Source organism: Tachypleus tridentatus, chromosome 5 (genome assembly GCF_004210375.1).
Source record: "Tachypleus tridentatus isolate NWPU-2018 chromosome 5, ASM421037v1, whole genome shotgun sequence".
Lineage (NCBI taxonomy): Eukaryota > Metazoa > Arthropoda > Merostomata > Xiphosura > Limulidae > Tachypleus > Tachypleus tridentatus.
Genome location: NC_134829.1, coordinates 44,273,611 through 44,299,755, shown reverse-complemented (window position 1 = coordinate 44,299,755; position 26,145 = coordinate 44,273,611). Strand labels below are relative to the sequence as shown.

The 26,145-nt window shown below is 33.1% G+C and overlaps 2 protein-coding genes across 18 annotated transcripts in view; one reads left to right on the top strand and one right to left on the bottom strand.

Annotated features, from left to right (window-relative positions):
• LOC143251043 (sulfotransferase 1C2-like) overlaps positions 1 to 1,103 on the bottom strand; it is a 61,428-nt gene extending 60,325 nt beyond the window's left edge. Inside the window, exon 1 of one of the 2 annotated variants that reach the window (XM_076502357.1) lies at positions 1,043 to 1,103. In XM_076502357.1, coding sequence (XP_076358472.1) covers positions 1,043 to 1,053 — 11 coding nt within the window. In that variant the 5' untranslated portion in view covers positions 1,054 to 1,103. The other variant, XM_076502359.1, reaches the window with a different exon arrangement.
• Positions 1 to 26,145, top strand: part of LOC143251040 (uncharacterized) — a 40,102-nt gene that overhangs the window by 5,304 nt on the left and 8,653 nt on the right. For 6 of the 16 annotated variants that reach the window (XM_076502341.1, XM_076502336.1, XM_076502340.1 and 3 more), the window contains 8 exons: positions 4,897 to 5,010; positions 6,397 to 6,538; positions 8,269 to 8,405; positions 13,010 to 13,138; positions 14,574 to 14,717; positions 15,814 to 15,892; positions 20,434 to 20,531; positions 22,159 to 22,520. In XM_076502341.1, the coding sequence (XP_076358456.1) occupies positions 4,966 to 5,010; positions 6,397 to 6,538; positions 8,269 to 8,405; positions 13,010 to 13,138; positions 14,574 to 14,717; positions 15,814 to 15,892; positions 20,434 to 20,531; positions 22,159 to 22,520 (1,136 nt within the window). In that variant the 5' untranslated portion in view covers positions 4,897 to 4,965. Of the gene's footprint in view, positions 1 to 2,406; positions 2,537 to 2,602; positions 2,624 to 4,896; positions 5,011 to 6,396; positions 6,539 to 8,268; positions 8,406 to 13,009; positions 13,139 to 14,573; positions 14,718 to 15,813; positions 15,893 to 20,433; positions 20,532 to 22,158; positions 22,521 to 26,145 lie in introns of those variants that run through there. The other 10 variants (XM_076502349.1, XM_076502348.1, XM_076502344.1 and 7 more) reach the window with 6 other exon arrangements.

The following is a 26,145-nucleotide window of genomic DNA, read 5'->3' as shown; positions in this document are numbered from 1 at the left end:
TCTGTCCCTCTCGGAAGTCGTACTAATTGAGTTTATTTGTTTTTTTTTTAATTTTCGCTCCTAGCTACTCGTGGATTATCTGCGTTATCCATCCCTTATTTAGCAGTGTAAGACTAGAGGGAAGGCAGCTAGTCATCATCACCCTCTGCCAACTCTTGGGCTACTCTTTTACAAACGAATAGTGGGATTAGCCGTAACATTATACCTCCCCCCACGGCTGAAAGAGAACATTTTTGGCGTGACAGAGGTTCGAATCCGCGACTCTCAGATTACGAGTCCAGCGCTGTAACCATGCTGAGCCACTAGTAAGGTTTGAAGATTTTCATAAGACAATCCCTTCACCTTGATACCTTCACCTGTTAGTAATAACGTAAATAGGCTAACTCAATGGCCATTTGTACCTCACGAGTTGGTAAGGAGATAAAAGGCATTGTGTCCAAAGACATTACATTGTAAAGCTTCGTATGAATTAACTACATCCAGGTGGAATGATCAGTCAAGTCAAATCAGAACGTTGATTTTAAGTTGGAAGTTAAACTTCCAGTAGAAGGGGTGGAGTGGAATGTAAGGATGCGCAGTGAAAATGTTATTTACTTCCTTCCGAACAACTCATTTAGTTTTGAATTGTAATAAAACAATTCCAACACGTAATAAATTACATCAGTTTCAGAAAAGTAAAGTTTTCTTATTTAAAGTGTCCGACAGGGTAGAATATCGCAACGAATATTCGTGCCATTCTTACATATTGAATACAAAATACACTTACCTCGATTTGGGATAGCTGTTGATAACAAGCACTGTTTACGTGTTTTAAAGATATAGCTTTACAGATTACTCTAGAGTAATTCATAAAAGCGAAGTTACAAAAATCCCAAAACCCATTAACAGACGTATCACTTATACAGCTCCGTTATTGACTTTTTGTGATTAAAACCCACACATATTCACTTAAGCCACACACACATTGAAGTGTTAGTAACAAATCTATTAGAACAGCCTACTTTCGGAATCTTGGAATGGACATGAAGGACAAAAATATTACCTCGTGCTCATGACTAATTTTCACGAGCCAATTCCCGCACTCAATACAGCATCACGAGATAACGATTCCTCCCACTCGGTAAAGTATCTCATGACACCGAAATAAAATTTTTATTCGCCATGTTCCTTTTTGGACTCCGTAGCTACTTGTTTACTGAACTTGTCTACTTAATCTCAGATCCCGGCTCTCGTTTTTTTTTTGAAACTTTTGTCATTGGCTCTTGGCACGAGTTTAAACCAATGAGAATTGAAAACATCGTCCCATTTTCCTGACGCATGTTGAAGTACACTTTAAACAACTTCAAGGAATTTTAGATCATAATGTGTTTGTTTTATTACTTGGAATTAACAATAATATTTTTAGTGGAATCAATATAAGCCTTATTAACAATAGGAATAAGTATACTTATGAACTATGTTTGATAACTTTAAACCAGGAATATGGTCCTTAACTATTGGGTTGAGGAATAATTCGTGAGCGTTTTTTCAAGTTAACAAAATATATTCATAAATGAAACACTTTCGCAAAATATTTCATGTCATTTGGTAGATAATTTTTTGCTCTAATAGATGGTGTGTTTGATTTTCATATGTCTTTAATTTTTGCTTTCATTTTCAGCTCATTAAATGGAATGTCAAGTGGATAAAATCGAGCATTTTCGACACCATCTGCTTTTCGCATTTAATTTCTTGCAATTTCGTTTAAAACAATGCATACTATATACCTAGGTATTACATGAAATAAAGTATCATAATAAATGTTTTGGGTGTAATGTGTTCATGCATTGAAGTATTGTATAGTCTTGCATGTAATGCTTGAATGAAATTATTTAAAAACGCTCACGAATTATTCCTCAACCTAATACATATATGTATCTGTGGGAGCCGTTAGGTATATTTCACGTTGTTGGTGATTATTATTTGTGATTAAAATGTCAACATATGAAAATTTTATTTTCTTATTAATGTTACAACAATAAACTATATACTGCTAAAACTACTGTTTCAATAGTGAAGAAACTGGGGATCTTAATCAGAGTTCTTGAAAATAATAAATGTGTCGTCTGCATGCCACAGTGACAAATTTGTGAACTCCTAATGCAAGAAATCGGATTTCGATTCCCACTGTGGGCACAGCATAAGTAGCCCATTATGTAGCTTTGTGCTTGACAGAAAAACACACAAACATATCCACGAGGGTAGAGTGTTTTAAACTATTGCAAGCAATTTTTCATAATAACACAAAGATAGGTTGGCCATAGAAGGCGTCATTTTACAGGGTGGCCCGTAAGTCCCTACCCATCCATATGTTATTATGTTATATTCAGTTACGCATGTATTATAAATTTGTTTCTTTTTTTTCAGATAAATATGGCCGATGTAAGCCCATTTATACTTGAAGAGCGTATTGTAACAAGTGCGTGGGTACAAGAATACTGGTGACACCCTGGATACAATAACACAGATACACTGGATACATAAGATATATGGATGGGTAGGGACTTACGGGTCACCCTATAGAACCCATAGCAACACCTTCAAATTGTTCAGAAACTCTAGCATTTAGTTACAAAGTTCATGTGTATGTGTGTGTTTTCTTATAGCAAAGCTACATCGAGCTATCTGTTGAGTTCACCAAGTGGAATTGAACCCTTGATTTTAGCAGTTTAAATCCGTAAACTGACCCGTGTGTCAGTGAGGGACAACAAAGTTCCTCTCCCCTTACACCAAACATGCTCGCCCTTTCAGCCGTGGGGGTGTTATAATGTGACAGTCAATCCCACTATTCGTTGGTAAAAGAGTAACCCAAGAGTTGGGGGTGGGTGGTGATGCCTTCCCTCTAGTCTTACATTACAAAATTAGGGACTGCTAGCACAGATAGCCATCGTATAGCTTTGCGCGAAATAAAAAAAAAAACAAAGTTCATTAGTTCCTGAAAACAAAACGGATTTAGAAATAATCACGTGATTCGAATCATCTTTGTAAATGAAGTGAACAAATAGTTGAATAGTTTCTTTTAAGGGTATATTTAGTAAAACCTGTCTATGCTGTAAGCCGCATAGGGCGGAAACTTGTACACGCCGGAAATATCAAACTGTTGTAGCATTCAGTGATGTAGAGAAACAACGTTTCGCTCTTCCATGTAAAATATTTTCTCAACCCAAACGAGCCGTTTTTGCATATATGTTGCAGCATTATCTTAAGATTTATAAAGCGCCCTCTATATGGCGGAACCTGCGTAACGCGGACAAAAAACTATCTTTCACCTACCTCATCTATCAACAAGTAGGATTAAAACCTGAGTGAGGCGAAGAAAATGTTTTTTTATTAAGTATTAATTTCTTATTTAATTAATCATTTCTCTAAATATTAATAAATTATTGAACATTTTGTGACAGTAAGTATTGGTTAAATATATTATATTATTTTTCTGCCGTCATTATTCCAGAGGTCGCTATTCGAAAGAACGATTGACTGTACTTTTGGTCGCATTTGCTGATGGGAAACTAGAGAAACCATGGGTAATAGGTAAAAGTGAAAATCCACGCTGTTTCAAAAATTTAAGGAAGAATCAACTTCTTGTGGAATGGAAAGCGAATAATAAAGCATGGATGACAAGTACTATATTCGTGGAATTTTTGAACAACTTAAGCAAATGAATGGAACAAGAAAACAGGAATACTCTATTTTTACTAGATAATGCAACTTGTCACCCAAAAGTTCGATTTCAAATGTTCGTTTAGTCTTTCTACCTCCATGTACAACATCAGTTCTACAGCCACTAGATAATAGAATTATACAGTGTAAAACTGAAATACAGAAAAATGCTGCTTCAGCATATTATTGCAAACATGTACGACTGGAAGAGAACATCTGAAATAACCATGAAAATTTACTGTTAGATGAAATTGCATTTTTATGTCATTCAATCAAATGCATGAAAGATGAATGCGTAATAAAGTGCTTTCGAAACTGTGGATTTATTCTTGATAATTACGCAGATTGTGAAAAAAGTTGTTTGTTATGATGATTCTAGTGAAATCCAAACTCTGATCGAGAAGATGCAGATGATTCTGTGAACATGGAAAGTTTTGTGAACGTTGACAAGAATGTTTTAAAAGAAACTGATGAAATTGATAATTCTATAATAGAATCGCAAGATGGTAACAGTTTGAGAGATTCAAAAGATGAACAAAATGGAAAAGATAATGAGGACACAAAAATTCCTACTTCATCGCAAGTGTTAAGTTATTTAAGGCTATCAAATTGTATGCAAAAGTGGAGGGGGAAAATGAACTTCATGAAAAGGCCGTAGAACTGGTTTGATTTGGTTTGTTTTGAATTTCGCACAAAGCTACTCGAGAGCTATCTGCGCTAGCCGTCCATAATTTACCAGTGTAAGGCTAGAAGGAAGGCAGCTAGTCATCACCACCCACCGCCAACTCTTAGGCTACTCTTTTGCCAACAAAAAATGGGATTGACCGTCATATTATAACGTCCTCACGGCTGAAAGGGCGAGCATGTTTGGCGCTACGGGGATTCGAACCCGCGACTTTTAGATTACGAGTCCAGTGCCTTAACCACCTGGCCATGCTGGGCCCCGTAGACAAAATTGGCGTTCTCTTTTAACCGCATCATTTTCTAGTGAATTTTAGTTAGTGTGTGTGTGTGTGTTTTCTCATACCAAGCCACATCGGACTATTTGCTGAGCTCATTGAGGGGAATCGAACCCATGATTTTAGCGTTGTAAATCCATAGATATACCGCTGTTCTAGCGGGGGAGCTAGTATGAAAAGTCTAGGAAGTGTTTTACAGAAGAAATTGTATAACATTTTGTTTGATTCATATTTTCAGGTATTTCATGTTTGTAAAGCTAGACTTTAACCTGGAACTTCACTCCTTGTTGAAGATTATCGTGGCGATATGGCTGTAGCACAACGATGTAAAACAGATAGCTGCTTTAGCAGGGTATGTCTTAGCAGTGTTACAAACATGAAAATACATATTTTATTACCATTATTCAATATCTGATATATTTAAATCAATAATTGTTTTCATTAAATACATTGGTTGTTTATTTCCACATGCTAAATATAAAATGTTTTGGTTTGTTTTGAATTTCGCGCAAAGCTACATGAGGTCTATCTGCGCTAGCCGTCCCTAATTTAACAGTGGAAGACTAGAGGAAAGGCAGGTATCATCACTACCCACCGCCAACTCGTGGGCTACTCTTTTACCAATGAATAATGGGATTGTCCGTCACATTATAACGCCCCCACGGCTAAAAGGGCGAACATGTTTGGTAGGACGGGGATTCGAACTCGCGACCCTCAGATACAATATTGAGCCTTCTATCTGGTCTGGGACTGAATATTTTATCAACGGTTTACAATGAGCGGATTACTTTCGAGTTGATGTATCAGTACAGCACAGCTAGCGAGCTTTTGTTCTTGGCTGGTCTCACGTGAGTTTTCGCAGCCGAAGTTGTACAACGTCTTCGTACAAATAATAACGTCCGAAGTTAATTCTCTGAAGTTAAACAGTTTAGAACGTTCGAAATCTACAGACTTTACTGGTCAAATGTCTGTAGCTTTCCGAATGATAAGCGTTTATCACAATTATAGCTTCTGAGGTTTATAGTATACTAACTGTAGCAAACCAACAATGTAAAACTGTATTCGCGTTGGGTTGGTTACCTTTTATATGTTTGAGAAGAGAATTTCTAGAAATTTCAGTTGGCAGCAATATTGGCAGTCATTCTTATTTGCATACACACGTTGTACATTGTTGATTCTTACACTTGAGAACATTCTACAAATTCAGGGAATATGAGGGAATTTCGCAATATACATTTAACAATATAAGTTACATGCATTTCTATATACGTATTAAACTGAAACAAACATAGATATTAAAATAAATATATAATAGTAAATTTGTTATATTATAAACAGATCTCCGATAATTGACTTCTTTTTAATGTTATGAGCTACTCTTCTCTTAGTATCTCAACTTCAACTGGATACCTATGACAGGTGCCGCCCCCCAGTGGCTCAGCGGTATGTCTGCGGCCTTACAATGCTAAAATCTGGGTTTCGATACCCGTGGTTGGCAGAGCACAGATAGCCCATTGTGTAGCTTTGTGCTTAATTCAAAACAAAACAACGACAGGTGCTACTCTATATAGTATCTGTGCAGTATTAAATCATAGGATTCTTTATTATAAATTCAGTGCTATCTAAATACTGTTGTTAATAAAATTGAAACAAACTGTTTAAAATAAAACAGTTTTGCTTCGTGTGTGGTATTTTCATGCTTTTATTTCTTCTTTAAAACTGAGTACTATTTTTTCAGAGTCCAGTAAATTCATTACGGTACTATGATCACATAACTCATGATTTGTCCAGTAGCGTCTCATCTTTGGTTTCTCTCAATTCCACTCTAAGTTTGCGAATGAGTAGGAGCTCGCCCAGTTTGTCCGTGTTTAAAGGAGAAGGTGAGTAAAACTCTAAGAATCCAAACATTTCAATTTTTATCATAACTTATACAGTAAGTATTTAAGTAATGATAATAGAATGTTGTTCATTATGATCAGTTCTAGCCGAGATAAATCCCACAATTTTCAAATTAACCAGAGAATACTATTTAATTTCAACTATTTTAAAGGCCTAATATGTCCTCCGTCGTTATGAATGCATCTATAATAGTATCGGCAACTGACAACCACGTGCCAGAGGATACGCTATGGATCACCATTTGTTAAATTTGTAGCATATTTCTCCTCAGAGCTCCTGTTTTTTTTGTTTCTTTGAATGAAAATATTAATTATAGGATTTTTCCTCAGAACTCCTGTTTTTGTTTACTTGTAAATATTAATCGTTGTTTCAATTTAACAGTAGGATTTTCATCAAATCTCATGTTTTTGTTTCTTTGTAAATATTAATTGTTGTTTCAATTTAACAGTAGGATTTTCATCAGATCTCATGTTTTTGTTTCTTTGTAAATATTAATTGTTGTTTCAATTTAATAGTAGGATTTTCGTCAGATCTCCTGTTTTTGTTTCTTTGTAAATATTAATTGTTGTTTCAATTTAACAATAGGATTTTCGTCAGAACTCCTGTTTTTGTTTGCTTGCAAATATAAATTGTTGTTTGAATTTAATAATGAGATTTTCTTCAGAACTCCTGTTTAGGTTTGTTTCTAATTATTAATTACTGCATTAATCTTATAACATATTTTCATATACAGTTCCTGTTTTTGTTTGCCTGTAAATATTATTGGTTATTCAAGCATAATAATAAATTCTGCTTCACAGTTTATTTTTTTTGCAACAGATCAATCGTTGTCTTAATTTAGTAATATATTTTCTCCAGAACTACGTTTTATGTTTTTTCTCCTTGTTTATAAATATTACTCGGTATCTTAATTTAATGATAAATTATTCTTCAAAACTTCTATTCATTTCTAAATCTGAATTTTTGTTTTATTTGACTGACAAACACTTTTCCTGAAACAAGTGTTTATTTTGAATTCGAAATTGTTATTTTAAGTTATAAACAAATATTGTTTCTGAAGCAAGTATTTTGTTCCTATATAGTTATTCTAAATTGGAAGGTCTTGTTTCTGAAGTAATTGCTTATCCTTAATTAATAGTATCATTCCTGATGTTACGTTTAAATATCCTTAATTGTTTATCCTTAAGTCAAATATTGTTTATATTTAATTGATAGTATCATTCCTGATGTTACGTTTAAATGTCCTTAATTGTTTATCCTTAAGTCAAATATTGTTTATATTTAATTGATAGTATCATTGCTGATGTTACGTTTAAATGTTCTTAATTGTTTATCCTTAAATGTTCTTAATTGTTTATCCTTAAGTCAAATATTGTTTATATTTAATTGATAGTATCATTGCTGATGTTACGTTTAAATGTTCTTAATTGTTTATCCTTAAGTCAAATGTTGTTTATATTTAATTAATAGTATCATTGCTGATGTTACGTTTAAATGTCCTTAATCTTAGTTTTCAAAGAAAAGTAGTCTTCAGATTTACAAAACTAAAATTAGGGGTTCGATTCCCCTCGGTGTACTCAGCAGACAGCCCAAGGTGGTTTTGCTATAACAAAACACATACACACACTAAAAAAATGAAATATTGTTGTCTACAGATGTTATTGAATAAATTTAATAATGTTTTATGTTGACACTTTTATTTCACTCATAGTCCTTGACAAAGCAGTAGAATGCACTGATTTTGACAAACATGACATAAAGACGATCTTAAAAGTAAGAAAGGAAGCTTTAGAAGAAGTGTTGAAAAGTAGGACAGAGGAATTAAAATTACTATGTTTACGAGAAGGGGTAAGAATTTTATGTCAGCTCATAGCTTTTCATTGTTAATCAGTTTTAATTAAATATATCAGAACTAAACACTAATATAAGTAAGTTAATGTACATTTCTTATTGACAATGGTTAAAAATGCTTTCATTCATCAGTTGGTTGTTTTCATTGTTAACTATATTGTTGGGCGTTACTTCTTTGTTAGTTCAATTATGATCAATATAATGTAAATGAGTATGCATAGTCTAAAGAAGGATTTTGATTTTTCATTATTTTTACTGTTAATTACACAGGAATTGTATACCACAGTACTTGCCAGAAATTTAGACCATAAACAAGTTAAATTTGTGCAATACAGATAGATGTATAGATATTATAAAGTTAGATATAATAAATATACCGTATTTTTAAGTAATTAAGCGCGCGTATAAGAAATATTTAGTTAATTTATAATAATTGAAGTATTAGGTATATCATGTACACTAATTTTATACCTTTAGTAAGTTATAAATATCAACAGTTTTATATACAAACTTATTTGAAGAAACTAAAATGTTTCTTTTCTAAATGCAAATAAAATGAAAGATTCAAACTTTGTAGGAAACACAATCATAAATACCAAACCTGAAAAAATAATATAAAATAGTTTATGCGAGCTACTACTATAGAACAGTCAAATTATTCTTATATTATAGCAGATAAAATAAGCTCCATAGAACCACTAGTTACAAAACTAGTAGCATAAACCATTTTAAAACAGATCTAAAAATGAATTTTAAAATAAATGTATTAAAATAATGATAATTCACATTATAATAAACTATTAAAACTAAATTAACAAAACATTATATGATACTAAAACAAATTGAAAACATTGTATGATACTAAAACAAATTGAAAACATTGTATGATACTAAAACAAATTGAAAACATTGTATGATACTAAAACAAATTGAAAACATTGTATGATACCAAAACAAATTGAAAACATTGTATGATACTAAAACAAATTGAAAACATTGTATGATACCAAAACAAATTGAAAACATTGTATGATACCAAAACAAATTGAAAACATTGTATGATACCAAAACAAATTGAAAACATTGTATGATACTAAAACAAATTGAAAACATTGTATGATACCAAAACAAATTGAAAACATTGTATGATACTAAAACAAATTGAAAACATTGTATGATACCAAAACAAATTGAAAACATTGTATGATACCAAAACAAATTGAAAACATTGTATGATACTAAAACAAATTGAAAACATTGTATGATACTAAAACAAATTGAAAACATTGTATGATACCAAAACAAATTGAAAACATTGTATGATACTAAAACAAATTGAAAACATTGTATGATACAAAACAAATTGAAAACATTGTATGATACTAAAACAAATTGAAAACATTGTATGATACCAAAACAAATTGAAAACATTGTATGATACCAAAACAAATTGAAAACATTGTATGATACTAAAACAAATTGAAAACATTGTATGATACCAAAACAAATTAAAAACATTGTATGATACCAAAACAAATTGAAAACATTGTATGATACCAAAACAAATTGAAAACATTGTATGATACCAAAACAAATTGAAAACATTGTATGATACCAAAACAAATTGAAAACATTGTATGATATCAAAACAAATTGAAAACATTGTATGATACTAAAACAAATTGAAAACATTGTATGATACTAAAACAAATTGAAAACATTGTATGATACCAAAACAAATTGAAAACATTGTATGATACTAAAACAAATTGAAAACATTGTATGATACCAAAACAAATTGAAAACATTGTATGATACTAAAACAAATTGAAAACATTGTATGATACTAAAACAAATTGAAAACATTGTATGATACTAAAACAAATTGAAAACATTGTATGATACAAAACAAATTGAAAACATTGTATGATACTAAAACAAATTGAAAACATTGTATGATACTAAAACAAATTGAAAACATTGTATGATACTAAAACAAATTGAAAACATTGTATGATACAAAACAAATTGAAAACATTGTATGATACTAAAACAAATTGAAAACATTGTATGATACTAAAACAAATTAAAAACATTGTATGATACAAAACAAATTGAAAACATTGTATGATACCAAAACAAATTGAAAACATTGTATGATACCAAAACAAATTGAAAACATTGTATGATACCAAAACAAATTGAAAACATTGTATGATATCAAAACAAATTGAAAACATTGTATGATACTAAAACAAATTGAAAACATTGTATGATACTAAAACAAATTAAAAACATTGTATGATACCAAAACAAATTGAAAACATTGTATGATACCAAAACAAATTGAAAACATTGTATGATACCAAAACAAATTGAAAACATTGTATGATACTAAAACAAAATGAAAACATTGTATGATACTAAAACAAATTGATTTCAGAAATACAAGGTCTGTTCAAAAATACGCGGACTGTTTGAATTGCGCGGCTCCAGTTGGTTTCAGGGGAATCCGCTTGGTGTTGCTAGGTTCACACAGATCAGCTGATTGCGACGCCATTTCCCAATTGCAGATATCTTCATTTGTGTATTAGCTACGCGGTTTTAAGTGAAGTGCGATTTTTTCGTTTGGCGGATTTCAGAATGAATGACCTGAAGGAGCAACGACTTGCTGTGAAATTTTGTGTTAAACTTGGAAAATCTGCGACTGAAACTTTTGCTATGCTTAACACGGCTTACGGTGATGTTGCTATGAAGCGTACGGCATGTTTCAAGTGGAATGAACGTTTTAAGGATGGTCGAAAGACCATTGAAGGTGATGAGCGTCCTGGACGTCCTTCCACGTCAACTGACGACCCACACGCCGAAATCAACACCCTGGTGCGGGCAAATCGACGTCTGACTGTCAGGGAGCTTGCTAAAGAGTGTGGGATATCAGTTGGATCTTGTTACGAGATTTTGACCGAAAAATTGAAGATGCACCGCGTTGCTGCAAAATTTGTGCCTCAGAACTCGTGAGTTTTTGGCCAAACACTCGATCACTGTTCTTCCCCACCCCTCTACTCACCTGACCTTGCTCCTTGCAATTTTTTCTTGTTCCCCAAACTCAAAAGACCCTTGAAAGGAAGAAGATTTGAGATGATTCCCGAGATTAAGGCAAATGCGACGAAGGAGCTGGAGGACATTACAAAAGAAGCGTACCAGGACTGTTTCAACAAGTGGAAACACCGTTGGGATAAGTGTGTGCGTTGGGGAGGAGAGTACTTTGAAGGAGTCCCAGACCTGTAACTTCTAAATAAAGTACATTTTGTTTTATGACGTCAGTCAGCGTATTTTTTGAACAGCCCTCGTATCTATCAAAACTTAAATATACAAGTTGCATAAAAAGATGTTATTATAAACTTGGAAAATGTAATTATATCTTCAATGGAACATATAAAAATAAACAACGTAAAAAGTTAAATTATGAATGGCAAATCGATTACTACAATCTATACAACAACCCCAACAAAATATGTAAAGAAATGCAAGAGGCAAGCTACCAATCTATAAGAAATTGGTTGAGTTTGAAAATTATTGAAACTATGTAAGTAGGTTTATAAAGTAAACTAAGATATATTATTATAATGGAAAAATAATTTCCACTAAAACTAAAATAAATATCTGTGATACATAATAAATACGATGTGAGGTAATCATTCATAATGTGATGAAAAATGAGAAAATATTACAGTAAATAATAGGTTTGCTAAGTTTACTCAACAATCCAAATTATATGTAAGTTCAGTTAGTGAATTTTGTATAAATATTATAAATGAACGTGTTAGCAAATACAGCTGAAACAGTGTTAGTACGTATTAGTTAAATGAAACTTGGTACAAAACTAACATGCCTTTAAATTCACTGTATACAATACTAACCAATAAATATTATTTTTTAAACTTAAAAACTGTATGAAAAATGGAAAAGGCCTAGCAGAAGATAAAATCACAGCTAAAGTTATGGAAAATAATATTTAGTTAATGTGCCAATGGAAACGAGAATTTTCCCCAAACATCGACAAGCCTTTGTATTTACAATGGTATAATCAGGGGTTCAAATCCTTTCGGTGGACATAGCAGATATGCCAATCTGACTTTGTTATAAGAAAACACAGATTTTCGTGTCTGTAATTTAGGGATTTATCAGTAAATGACAAAATATCTCATAAAACCTGAGTATTAAATTATTTATGCCACATATACCTATAAAGATTTTTGTAGCTGGTTTGAATGCATTTCTTAGTCATTGGATTAAAATTCATTTATACTAGTTTATCGAAGGCTGTATGTATGTTTTATTATGATTTATTGAAGACTGTATGTTTCTTTGTTTATAAATATTAATAGTTGTATTTATTTGATAATAGGCTCTTCTTTAAAATTTCCATTTTTGTTTGTTTGCATATATTAATTATTGTCTAAAAGTAGACTAAAATGGTATTGTTTAGAATCATTATATTTGATGAAATTTATATATTTTATTTCAAACCGAAAGCACAATATAGTAAAAACGTTATTCTTTTTAAACTTGAATTTCATAATTTTATTCCCTTCGTAAAGGAAATGACTGGTGAGGTTCCACCTGATTTTCCACTGACAGGCAGGGAAGCGCCACCTACTTTTAAAAGACGTATAAGAACATCGTTTGCTTTAAACAATAGGTTGATTGAAAACTTTCGTGCAAATAACGTGAGTTTGCCAAAATTTTCTTTCTTACTTTTTCAGTTACAGAAATAGTTTAACTTTAACAATAACAACAAAATGTATATATAAATATATATTTTGCAAGAAGGAGTCGTTAGTAATGTTTTTATGATTTATTGAAGACTATTTTAAGTAAAGGTATTTTTGGAACAACAGTATATTACAAGTAATGTAAAATTCTGACTGTAACTCCTGTCACTTCCTGTTTATAATTTACACGTCTCGAATAAAAATATATATCTGTTGAAAATATTAATAATCATGTTCATAACTCTAGATTTATAAAAGAAATGTTGTGTGGAGGGATATTTTGAATAAAACTAAAGATAACTTAAGTACTTAAAATCGACATCAAGAAGATTCGTTGTGTGGTAGAAATGAACAATCACATATTTTAGTACTATAATTTCTCACAATAATGTAAATAAAAACACTTGAACTCGTCGACCTTTGAGCTCCATCAGAACTATGATCTAAAAACATTTTTATTTGACTGCTATTCAAACTATTTTCCTGATGAATAGTGTGTATTCAATATCCGATACCCGAAATAGTTTGTAGTTTTTATAATAATACTCGACAGACGCATTGATGATGTTGCTTATTTATAAACTATGGTAGCATTTTATATAAAAACTCTACTTTGAAATAAAATAAATGACAATGTTGTTAGAATATTTCTTAAATTATATTGTTTTACTGTATATTCTTAACGTTGTAATTTAATTGTTAGCTAGAGAAAGCCGCGAACTTTAGTCGCAATGAAGCTAAGATCAGAAGATTCCAAAAGTTAGGCTTAGAACATGTATAAAACTCAACGAATATGACGTTAAGGCTTCGAGCATATTCCGTGACAGTTTATAAATGCAACATAGTTCCGAACTAGTTGCCATGTTCGCTGTCGCGAAGTTAATTTGTTTTATATTAGTTAACATCATTTGTTACGTTGGCCTACACCAATATACGGTAGTGTACCACTGTTCAAGCGTGTAGGAACCTTAAAAAGGAAAGAAAATAATTAATTCTCTTTATGCAAATTAGATGTTCAATTATTTTCGCTAAACAGTTTAAAAGAACCTTCCAGCAAGAGAGCTATTTGTGTACTAAGTTACAAATCATCAGCTATTTGTGTACTAAGTTACAAATCATCAGCTATTTGTGTACTAAGTTACAAATCATCAGCTATTTGTGTACTAAGTTAAAAATCATCAGCTATTTGTGTACCAAGTTAAAAATCATCAGCTATTTGTGTACTAAGTTAAAAATCATCAGCTATTTGTGTACCAAGTTAAAAATCATCAGCTATTTGTGTACTAAGTTACAAATCATCAGCTATTTGTGTACTAAGTTAAAAACTATCATTTATTAATAACTGGGAATTACTTTTATGTTAACATTATATTACTTTTCCAACCTTCAGGAAGAGGAGCTAACAAAATTAGAATTGGAATGTGAGATCCAAAATAATATTACCATGGCTGTTCTGAAACTTGCCAGTGACAAGACTGTTAATAGAAGCGTGAGAAAGCAAAGAAAAGCAGCTCACGAGCGAGCTCTTCTTAAGGTTTGTTCTAATTAAAACCAACAATACGTTTAAAATAGTCCATGGTTTATTAGCAAGGCTAAAGAATGGTTAAAAAGTCCTAATAATGTTAAAACAACGAAACCTGGCGAAACATTAGGGGAAAATCTGCAGTTTACATGATTTTATCACGAAAACTAATACGACTAATAACTGTTAAAATCAAGAAATAGAAGAGTTTTATTTATAATACAGAAATTGTCCCATAGACAAAACAAGACAAACTATATTTGATAATAATCCACTTTTAGTAGAAAATCTTACCCACACGCACACATACACGTATAAATTTGGAACTTTTCCGTCGAGGATGCATTTGTTTGAGTCACTTATTTCTTTCTGTAGACTCTACGCAGCTCTATCCTAGTTAGAGTAATTGGTTGTCCCTAAAGGTGCAAGTGTTGAAAATGTTGTTTACTTCCCCAATATGTATTAGACGTTCCTTAATTTTAGACCGTGGTTTGAAATTCTATATACATTTGGTTGAACTTTGACACATTCTACAAGCTTCATTTAATATAAAATACATTTTCAATATAGACTTCTATTTTAAGTGGCGTTCAGTTTTATTGTGACTGCATCGTGAGTTGTATGTAACAATAGTAGGACTAAAAGAACGTAGTGAATTTACAACGTAACTTACGAAATATGTGAATACATCTAACAAAAGATAACTCGTTATTGTTAATTAGCTCTTCAGTATTGTTGATTTCAATAAGAAATCTGAAATTATACACCAACGTAAGTACAATTACCGAAATCTTAATTCAATGTGAAGTATTCAACAATTATCTTTTTTTTTTTTTTTTGTCGTCCTACTGAACCGTACTATAAAATCTTAATTCCCTAAATATGTCCAATCAATTTCTCGTACTTTTAGTGGAGCTGTAACTTAGTTTTAAGTGTAACAAATGAACATTTTTGTTTCACACTCTGATAAGTCATAACACTCGATTTGGTTTGATAATTTATTTCGGTTAACAAAAGCTTCTACAATAAAAAATACATTTTTGTAAAAAAAACGTATTTAATTTTATGGCAGATCTAAGTACTTAATAATAAATAAAATATCTTTTAGCTTAAAGATTTGCAACAGAAGTTATCAGTTCTGAAAAGACAATCTCAAGTCGTGAACGTTGACAAGTCATCTGAAGAAGGTAAACCATATATGCTAAGCTGTAATAGAATAAGCTTTCAACAATGACTATCTATAAAACAAAAATGCGACTGGAAAATTCTTACGTGTGATGACAGCCAATAAATACACGTAATTTAAAATAGTTTTTAATTTGCTTTGATAATTATTATTCAATTTAAATTTATCTGCCTAAGGTTATCTTGTTCATTGAGATTCACATGAGAAGTAATTGGTATGTTATTAACTGACTGGAATGTAATTATTACTTTTACTAACTTGATTTTACCCAGAATTGTATGGCCAGGTGGGTTAAGGCGTTCGACTCGTAATCTGAGGGTCGCGTGTTTGAATCCCGGTCACACCAAACATGTTCGACCTTTCATCCGTGGGGGGCCGTGACGATCAATCCCACTATTCGTGGCTAAAAGAGTAGCCCAAGAGTTGATGATGACTAGCTGCCTTCCCTTTAGTCTTACACTGCTAAATTAGGGACGGCTAACGCAGATAGCACTCGACTAGCTTTGCGCGAAAATTCAAAAACAAACAAACCCAAAATCGTAAAGGTCAAGTTAGACAATAGTCTAAATATTTTATCTCGATAAATATGTTTTGGTATTTATGACTCCTCCTATTTCGAAAAATCAAATGTGACGTGACACACACTATCTTTTATATAGGTTAGATAAGAAATCAGAAATTAGGCGTGACAATTCAAGTAGAGCTACATGTTGCTAAGATCTTGTGGCAAATTTGAAATTATAAAGAATGAGAAATACGTTGTGTCAGTTCAAGTTTACTTACCTCTAATTAAACTACCTGTTGCTGAGTTATTATGGTAAACATGAAACTATAAAGAACCAGAGATAAGTATTTTCAGTTAAAAATTTTACAACGCTAAAATCAGGGGTTCGATTCCCCTCGGTGGGCTGAGCAGATAGCCCTTTGTGGCTTTGCTATAAGAAAAACACACACAAACACACACAGTTAAAATTTATTTACCACTCGTTGCGCCACCTGTTGCTAAGTCTTCCATTTACTGAGAAATTATCAGAAATACGTCGTAAAAGTTCAATTACAACCACGAATTTGTTATCAGTGTAAAAGGTATTTTAACAACCACGAAACCGTATGGTGGTCCAAACAAGTATAAGTCATGTTCATCTTTCTTTCTGGCACTCGAACTAATAGACAACACGTGTTTTGTTCCGTATCTTGAATGAGTTTTTGTTACTTAGTTGATAGTTGACAAGAAAGTGTTTATGTTATTGATATATTAATATCTGTAGTTTGTTTTGTGTAAATAGCGTCTGAAAAAACTGTGCTTTATAGATTTAATGGCCCGTTGCTTCTGAATAAACAACACACCTCTGTTATTAAAACGTTAAGTTTTCATTCCAAAGTATTGGATTAAGGGTGGTTATAATTAAAATTATCATAAGAGGTTTTACTGTGCTTTAAGGTTAACATAAGAAAACAACGTTCATTGTTAAACTTTCTTATTTCTTTCTAACATGTTGTGAAAAGTTTTTTTGATATTTTGAAGCCTTTTCACTTCTTTACAGTCTACGTCTTCGTACTGTATCCAACAATCGCAGTGTTTATTGGAGAGTTTTCACTGAAAATTTTCGTGTCCAATATTCATCACTCTTCCCTGCAGCTTTCCATAAACCATACAGTGTACGGTTTCTCAGCGTCTATTTCAATATACCGATCGCACAGAAAACAGTAGACACTGTGTTCGGTGACTTGTCTCGTGTGATGTAGCAATAATATGCGTTATTTTCTCCTAGTACTTGAAGTATGCTATTCCAGATTGAGACCATTCTTGCTTATATTGCGGGTTTTGCCATTTACCTTTACGATCCTGGGTTCCCACCTCTTCAGAGACGCTAAACAGTAGCTGGTGGTTGGAATACATTTGTGTCTCATGTATACCTGCAACGATTGTAAGATCACGTACGTTGGGAAAATAAAACGCCACTTGAAAACTAAACTAGAAGCTGTGAGCACGTGGGCGTATCAGACAGAACCAACTACTTATTACTTAAACCTAACCATTCATTCATTTCTATTGCATGTGTTGAAACCAAGGATCATAATATTTAACATAATGATTTCTCTATCGTTACTACAAGATATCCAGACATTGAATTCTACATTAAAGAAAGTTTATTCATATCTAAATACCGCCACACAGTTAACGTCTTACTGAACTGTTTATTACAGAGAGTTATAATTGTCTCATGAAACTTGTAATCATGATACATTGGTAGCGCATAATCTGTTTTGTGTTTTTTTTTTAATTCGGTTCACCACTTCACTCAATACATAAATAAACTGGTCGTTTATGACACAATAATTGCACTTAAAAAATATTTTGTAATACTGTTTTTCAGATTTCTCTGAAGATGGAATACGTGCATTCCCACGTTCGAACCTTGTAAATAGAAATGTTTTGTCAGGTCATCTTCATCCTTCGTTTTCTCCATTATCTCATACCCTAACATAACACAAATATGTGGCTTTTCTTTACGCTTAACAAACCATCATTTACCTAATAATCTGTCTCTAAATAGTTTCTGTAAAACAAGAAAAAACAATTAATTAATTATATTTCTTGCGTGTAATAGATAGTTTAGTTGAGGGCTAGACACATTTCACCTTTGACATTTATGTCATATTAGGTTCACATCTGATGTCTCAGATAAATAGTAATGTCAAATGCTGGCCGAATGTTAATTCCAAAGTCAAAGGCCCCTCATGGCCAAGCGTGTTAAGGCGTGCGACTCGTAATCTGAGAGTCGCGGGTTCGCATAACCGTCGCGCCAAACATGCTCGCCCTTTCAGCCGTGGGGGCGTCATAATGTGACAGTCAGTCCCACTATTCGTTGGTAAAAGAGTAGCCCAAGAGTTGGCGGTGGGTGGTGATGACTAGCTACCTTCCCTCTAGTCTTACACTGCTAAATTAGGGACGGCTAGCACAGATAGTCCTCAAGTAGCTTTGTGTGAAATTCAAAAACAAACAATCGAAAGTCAAACAAACTATTACCATGTATTTTTTCACAAATTAAAATCACACATATATTCAGTTACAGAGAAGGTATTATTTTATATGACGGACGTGTTTGTGTTTTCTTATAGCAAAGCCAGATCGGGCTCTCTGCTGAGCCCATCGAGGAGAATCGAACCCCTGATTTTAGCGTTGTAAGTCCATAGATTTACCGCTGTACTAGCGGAGGGGCGACAGAAGTGAACGAACTTAATAGTATGAAATATCTTTATTTCAGTGTATTTTTTCACTGTTTTAGAAAATTATAAACAAAGTTATTACATTTACTTCCACGCAATCTAAACAGAAAATAAAAATTCAACTTCAGATTAATATTTATTTTAAGACTTTAATAAGTACATATTTCTACCACTCATTGATTATTAAATTTCCCAGTAGTTCAGCGGTTAATCCGAGAACTTACAATGCTAAAAATGTCGAATTATCGATATCCGTGGTAGGCAACGCATAAATAGTCCATAGCGTAGCTTTGAGCTTAACAACAAACAAATAAGCGTATTGAGTTTTGATTATAAATATACTTAAGCTAATAGTTTTGTTTCTACTATATCTGTTACTACTGAGCTGCTTCGTCTACATTACAACCTGGGGGTTTATTGATCACGTCGAATAGAGCGCAGATCGTTAAATCAAAACAAGCATCTTAAGTCGAATTTGTATACAATATATAGGCTTAGTATGCTGTACTTATAACTTTGTGAAAGAAACACAGTGTAGTCGAAAGACTATACACGTTGTAGAGGAGAAGACATGTTACAGAAGATTAGGGAAGTGGTAGAAGAAAAGACATGTTACAGAAGACTAGACACGTTCTAGAAGAGAAGACATGTTACAGAAGACTAGACACGATGTAAAAGAGAAGACATGTTACAGAAGACTAGACACGATGTAAAAGAGAAGACATGTTACAGAAGACTAGACACGATGTAAAAGAGAAGACATGTTACAGAAGTTAAAGCACGTGCTCGTGACTAGCCACATAATAGAAGAATAAAAATGTTGTAGGAGAGAAAACACGTTGGAGTGAAGTCAAGTTATAGAAAATCACATATCTTGTAGGAGAGAAATATGTTATAGAATATTATTCATGTTGTAAAAGATTAAACATGTTACAGGAGAAAAGATACGTTGTAGAAGATTGTACGTGTTGTAGTAGAGAAGACACGTTGTTAGATATTAGACACTTAGTATGAACAAGTTTTACAAAGTCAGAAAATAAAGCCATCTGACCACTGACAAATGGAAAGACGACTAATTTGTCTAGATATAACCTAGGGATAGTACTTAAGTACAATACATAAGAAAGAAAATAAGTGGATCGACATTAAAAAATGTGTGTAACCGTGAGGAAACTCAATTGATAAACCAACACATCATTACAAGGTTTTGTTTTATGGTTTTTCATATTCCTAGCTAAATTAACTATATAATATTCTAGACAAATTCTTAGTTTGATCTATATTTTAATTGGTTATAATAATTTTATATAGGTGAAACAGTTTCACTGAAGAAAGAAGATAATGGTCTGTTATACATTAGTTCTGAACAGTCTACTGAAACTGGAAACCTGATCCATGAGGATTGTCCTGTGAGTATTGTAAATAAACATGAAACCCTCTGACTTTATACGTGGATCGTAAATTGTACATTTGTGAAACAAAAAGAGTAGAATATCAAAACTGTAAATAAGAAATTATAGTTTTAACGGTTGGCACAATACGAGCTTTTAAATATTCTTCTATAAAAACTATTACTTAAAAATTGCAACTTCTCTGACGTAGAGAAAACCTATCTGCTTTAAACTCAAATAAATAAAGAGTGAAAACAAGTTATTGTTTTGAATTAAGCACAAAGCTACACAATGGGCTCTCTGTGCTCAGCCCTCCACGGGTATCGAAACCCGGTTTTAAGTCCGCATACACTCCGCTGAGCCATTGGGGAGCATGTGAAAGCATGTATTGTGTAATAACATGTCAACCACACCATATGTGCCATATGAAGTGTCGATACATCATTCTATCCGCCCAGTACTAACGTTCGTCAAGTAGCCAAACGATGGATGTATAGTATTGATCTAATCACTGTTTATATCATCAAATAACAATAACTTTTATGTATTTATGTAAATTAGATTAATCAAATGTATCTATCAATTTTAATTAAGTTATTCCCAGTTCAGAATTAGCGCAGTAATTAATAACACAATGTCGTTGAGATATTTATTTTTTAAATTATTATTTATAATAATTTCAGGAATAATAATTGTTTTATGGATAATTCATAAATAAACTTAAAGTTATTTAACGACTGGCATATAAAAATATTTTGCTACCTTTTTTTTTCACAATAAGGATGGAATTGTTTAAAATTGTAAATTTTAAATTAAGAATACTACCACGCGGAAAACGTAGAGGTCGCTAGTTACTGAGCTTATCAAGTTAACAGGCTTAGCTTATAAGTAAATAACTTTAAAAAAGGCTTTTCTACCATATGCTTAGTCTCAGCTTGCTCAAGTTATTCTTGAACAGATTTTTAAGCAAAATGGCGGAGGTTCGAAATTTACGAACTACTAAGGTGGGGTTTCAAGTTATGGTTAAAAGTATTTTGTTAATAATATGTTGGAGACTGGGAGTTTTACTTTGCGGAATTTTTAGGATTATATTATTTCTACTTTAAAGCTGTGTCTGTACGTTCCCACGACTGCCTGCAGACAGTGAAATACAGCAGGAGTTGAAACGTTGTGGCTGTAAGCACTGAACTCCTAACTCTTAACTGATTTTAAATAGCTGCTCACTAGTTGAACATCAACGTCTCGATATTGTCTGATAGATGGAACATACTCTATAATAGCTTGATTTTAATTTCATTAATATATATATGGAGATGTGCAGTCAAACAGCACTCACATCACCTGATAAAAATCTCACCTTTTTATGTCCTTGTTTTAGTTATTAAGCTTTATAAATGCAGCTAACTTTTACATTCTGTTTAAAATTTAATTAGTTGGCGCTTGGATTATTTGAATTGGGTATTGTATATTTTCTCAAGGCTTACGTTTGTAGTTTTGTTGTAACCCTAACTCGACATACGATTTATTGTCAGAGCAGTTATAAGAAACGTAATTCAGAAATGTCTCTGATTGGTGGTGGTGTGATTTTTGTACTTTTTATTTATGTTGTTACAATATTGAGTAGTTCTTAACTAATCTCCAACAGATTCCACGTGTATCATCAGTGTCCACAATTTCGCCTACTGGACTTCACGTTTCCGTTACAGCAAATCCTAGTTCTGTGCCATCGAGTCCAGAGAGACATCGACAGTCATCTCGAGAGAGGAGAAGAAAAAATGGCGTATTCCTCCCGGGAAGGTCCTTTCAAACATCGGTCTCAGGGCAAAGAAAAATGTCATTGTTTTCTTTACCAGAACAATGTTGCAAAAGTAAATCGATAAACCTGGTTAGCAGCTGTAGCCACCTGGATGTACAACAGTTTTCTGAGATGCACAGCTGTAATTCTCAACCGTCTTATTCTGAAAGTGGAGACATTTTGTCAACAAATACAAACGAGCCCTGTTATAGGTAAATTTAATGTTAATGTTCCCAAATCTGGGCAAGTTATAAAGTTTAGTTGGTGAATTGATAATTGGAAAATGTGGCGGAACATTCTAAGCAAAACGTACTTTCTCATGACGAGTGTGATAGACTTAACATTTTTAAAGCTCTGTTATAGCATATCATCCCATTCCAGGCACAGAGAACAGGCATTTTGTAACCAGTTGAAACAAACATTCGCCTATTGTTTCGTGTCTGTCTTATTTAAGTTAAATTTTTCTTATATAAAGTGAGTTTATTTCTATTTTTATTTAAAAAAAAATATTTTTATGTGTGATATGCTAAAAGGATTAAACTGGTAACAGTTTTCAATTGTCATGATATATATATATATATATATATATATGTCAACAAGTTGTTGTTTGTTGTTTTTGAATTAAGCACAAAGCTACAAAATGAGCTATCTGTGCTCTGCCACCACAGTTATCAAAACCTGGTTTTTAGCGTTGTAAGTCCGCAGACATACTGCTGAGCCACTGGGGGGCGTATTTCAACAAAAGGCATTCACACTAACTAATATGTTTTATGAACTTTATTGTAAATCAACACGTTAATTTGCTTAGTTTACAATCGTGCATGCATTTAATTTAATTAATTGTTTGTTTGTAATTAAACACAAAACCACAAGGGGCTAGCTGAGTTCTGACAACAAACGGTATCGAAACTCGATTTCTAGCGTCGTAAGTCCGTAGACGTACCGCTGTGCCACTGGGGGCGCTTTAGAAGAGGAAATGTGAAAGGCAAAATTGCATTTTATCATGTGAAACTGTATTTAATTTGTTTGTCTGAATGTCCGTGGTTTTGGAATCAGAGAGTAACAAACAAGACAACACAAACGTTATCACAAAATAATTCTCCATTCTTCAGGAGGGAACTGGGTGAACATTCCTGATCCACCCCTCAAGAAATGAGAGACTACTAACTAAATGCGATCGTATTGCTAGAATTCATCTGTGTTTTGATTGTACATGATTTCTCAGTATCACGCGCTCAGATTGCTAGGGTTCATCTCTGTTTTGATTGTACATGATTTCTCATTATCACGTGCTCAGATTGCTAGGATTTATCTCTGTTTTGCTTGTACATGATTTCTCAGTATCACGCGCTCAGATTGCTAGGGTTCATCTCTGTTTTGATTCTACATGATATCTCAGTATCACGCGCTCAGATTGCTAGGGTTCATCTCTGTTTTGATTTTACATGATTTCTCATCATCACGTGCTCAGATTGCTAGGGTTCATCTCTGTTTTGATTGTACATGATTTCTCATCATCACGTGCTCAGATTGCTAGTGTTCATCTCTGTTTTGATTCTGCATGATTTCTCATTATCACGTGCTCAGATTGCTAGGGTTCATCTCTGTTTTGATTTTACATGATTTCTCATTATCACGTGCTCAGATTGCTAGGGTTCATCTCTGTTTTGATTTTACATGATTTCTCATTATCACGTGCTCAAATTGCTAGTGTTCATCTCTGTTTTGATTCTACATGATTTCTCATTATCACGCGCTGAGATTGCTAGTGTTCATCTGTGTTTTAATTCTGCATGATTTCTCATTATCACGTGCTCAGATTGCTAGGGTTCATCTCTGTTTTGATTCTGCACGATTTCTCATTATCACGTGCTCAGATTGCTAGGGTTCATCTCTGTTTTGATTTTACATGATTTCTCATTATCACGTGCTCAGATTGCTAGGGTTCATCTCTGTTTTGATTTTACATGATTTCTCATTATCACGTGCTCAAATTGCTAGTTTTCATCTCTGTTTTGATTCTACATGATTTCTCATTATCACGCGCTGAGATTGCTAGGGTTCATCTCTGTTTTGATTTTACATGAGTTCTAATTATCACGTGCTCAGATTGCTAGGATTTATCTCTGTTTTGATTGTACATGATTTCTCAGTATCACGTGCTCAGATTGCTAGGGTTCATCTCTGTTTTGATTCTGCATGATTTCTCATTATCACGTGCTCAGATTGCTAGGGTTCATCTCTGTTTTGATTTTACATGATTTCTCATTATCACGTGTTCAAATTGCTAGTGTTCATCTCTGTTTTGATTCTACATGATTTCTCGTTATCACGCGCTGAGATTGCTAGGGTTCATCTCTGTTTTGATTTTACATGAGTTCTCATTATCACGTGCTCAGGTTGCTAGGATTTATCTCTGTTTTGATTGTACATGATTTCTCAGTATCACGTGCTCAGATTGCTAGGGTTCATCTCTGTTTTGATTCTGCATGATTTCTCATTATCACGTGCTCACATTGCTAGGGTTCATCTCTGTTTTGATTTTACATGATTTCTCATTATCACGTGCTCAAATTGCTAGTGTTCATCTCTGTTTTGATTCTACATGATTTCTCATTATCACGCGCTGAGATTGCTAGGGTTCATCTCTGTTTTGATTTTACATGATTTCTCATTATCACGTGCTCAGATTGCTAGGGTTCATCTCTGTTTTGATTCTACATGATTTCTCATTATCACGTGCTCAGATTGCTAGGGTTCATCTCTGTTTTGATTCTGCATGATTTCTCATTATCACGTGCTCAGATTGCTAGTGTTCATCTCTGTTTTGATTCTACATGATTTCTCATTATCACGCGTTGAGAATGCTAGTGTTCATCTCTGTTTTGATTCTGCATGATTTCTCATTATCACGTGCTCAGATTGCTAGGGTTCATCTCTGTTTTGATTTTACATGATTTCTCATTATCACGTGCTCAGATTGCTAGGGTTCATCTCTGTTTTGATTTTACATGATTTCTCATTATCACGTGTTCAAATTGCTAGTGTTCATCTCTGTTTTGATTCTACATGATTTCTCATTATCACGCGCTGAGATTGCTAGGGTTCATCTCTGTTTTGATTTTACATGAGTTCTCATTATCACGTGCTCAGGTTGCTAGGATTTATCTCTGTTTTGATTGTACATGATTTCTCAGTATCACGTGCTCAGATTGCTAGGGTTCATCTCTGTTTTGATTCTGCATGATTTCTCATTATCACGTGCTCACATTGCTAGGGTTCATCTCTGTTTTGATTTTACATGATTTCTCATTATCACGTGCTCAAATTGCTAGTGTTCATCTCTGTTTTGATTCTACATGATTTCTCATTATCACGCGCTGAGATTGCTAGGGTTCATCTCTGTTTTGATTTTACATGATTTCTCATTATCACGTGCTCAGATTGCTAGGGTTCATCTCTGTTTTGATTCTACATGATTTCTCATTATCACGTGCTCAGATTGCTAGGGTTCATCTCTGTTTTGATTCTGCATGATTTCTCATTATCACGTGCTCAGATTGCTAGGGTTCATCTCTGTTTTGATTCTACATGATTTCTCATTATAACGCGCTGAGATTGCTAGGGTTCATCTCTGTTTTGATTGTACATGATTTCTCATTATCACGTGCTCAGATTGCTAGGGTTAATCTCTGTTTTGATTTTACATGATTTCTCATTATCACGTGCTCAAATTGCTAGTTTTCATCTCTGTTTTGATTCTACATGATTTCTCATTATCACGCTCTGAGATTGCTAGGGTTCATCTCTGTTTTGATTTTACATGAGTTCTCATTA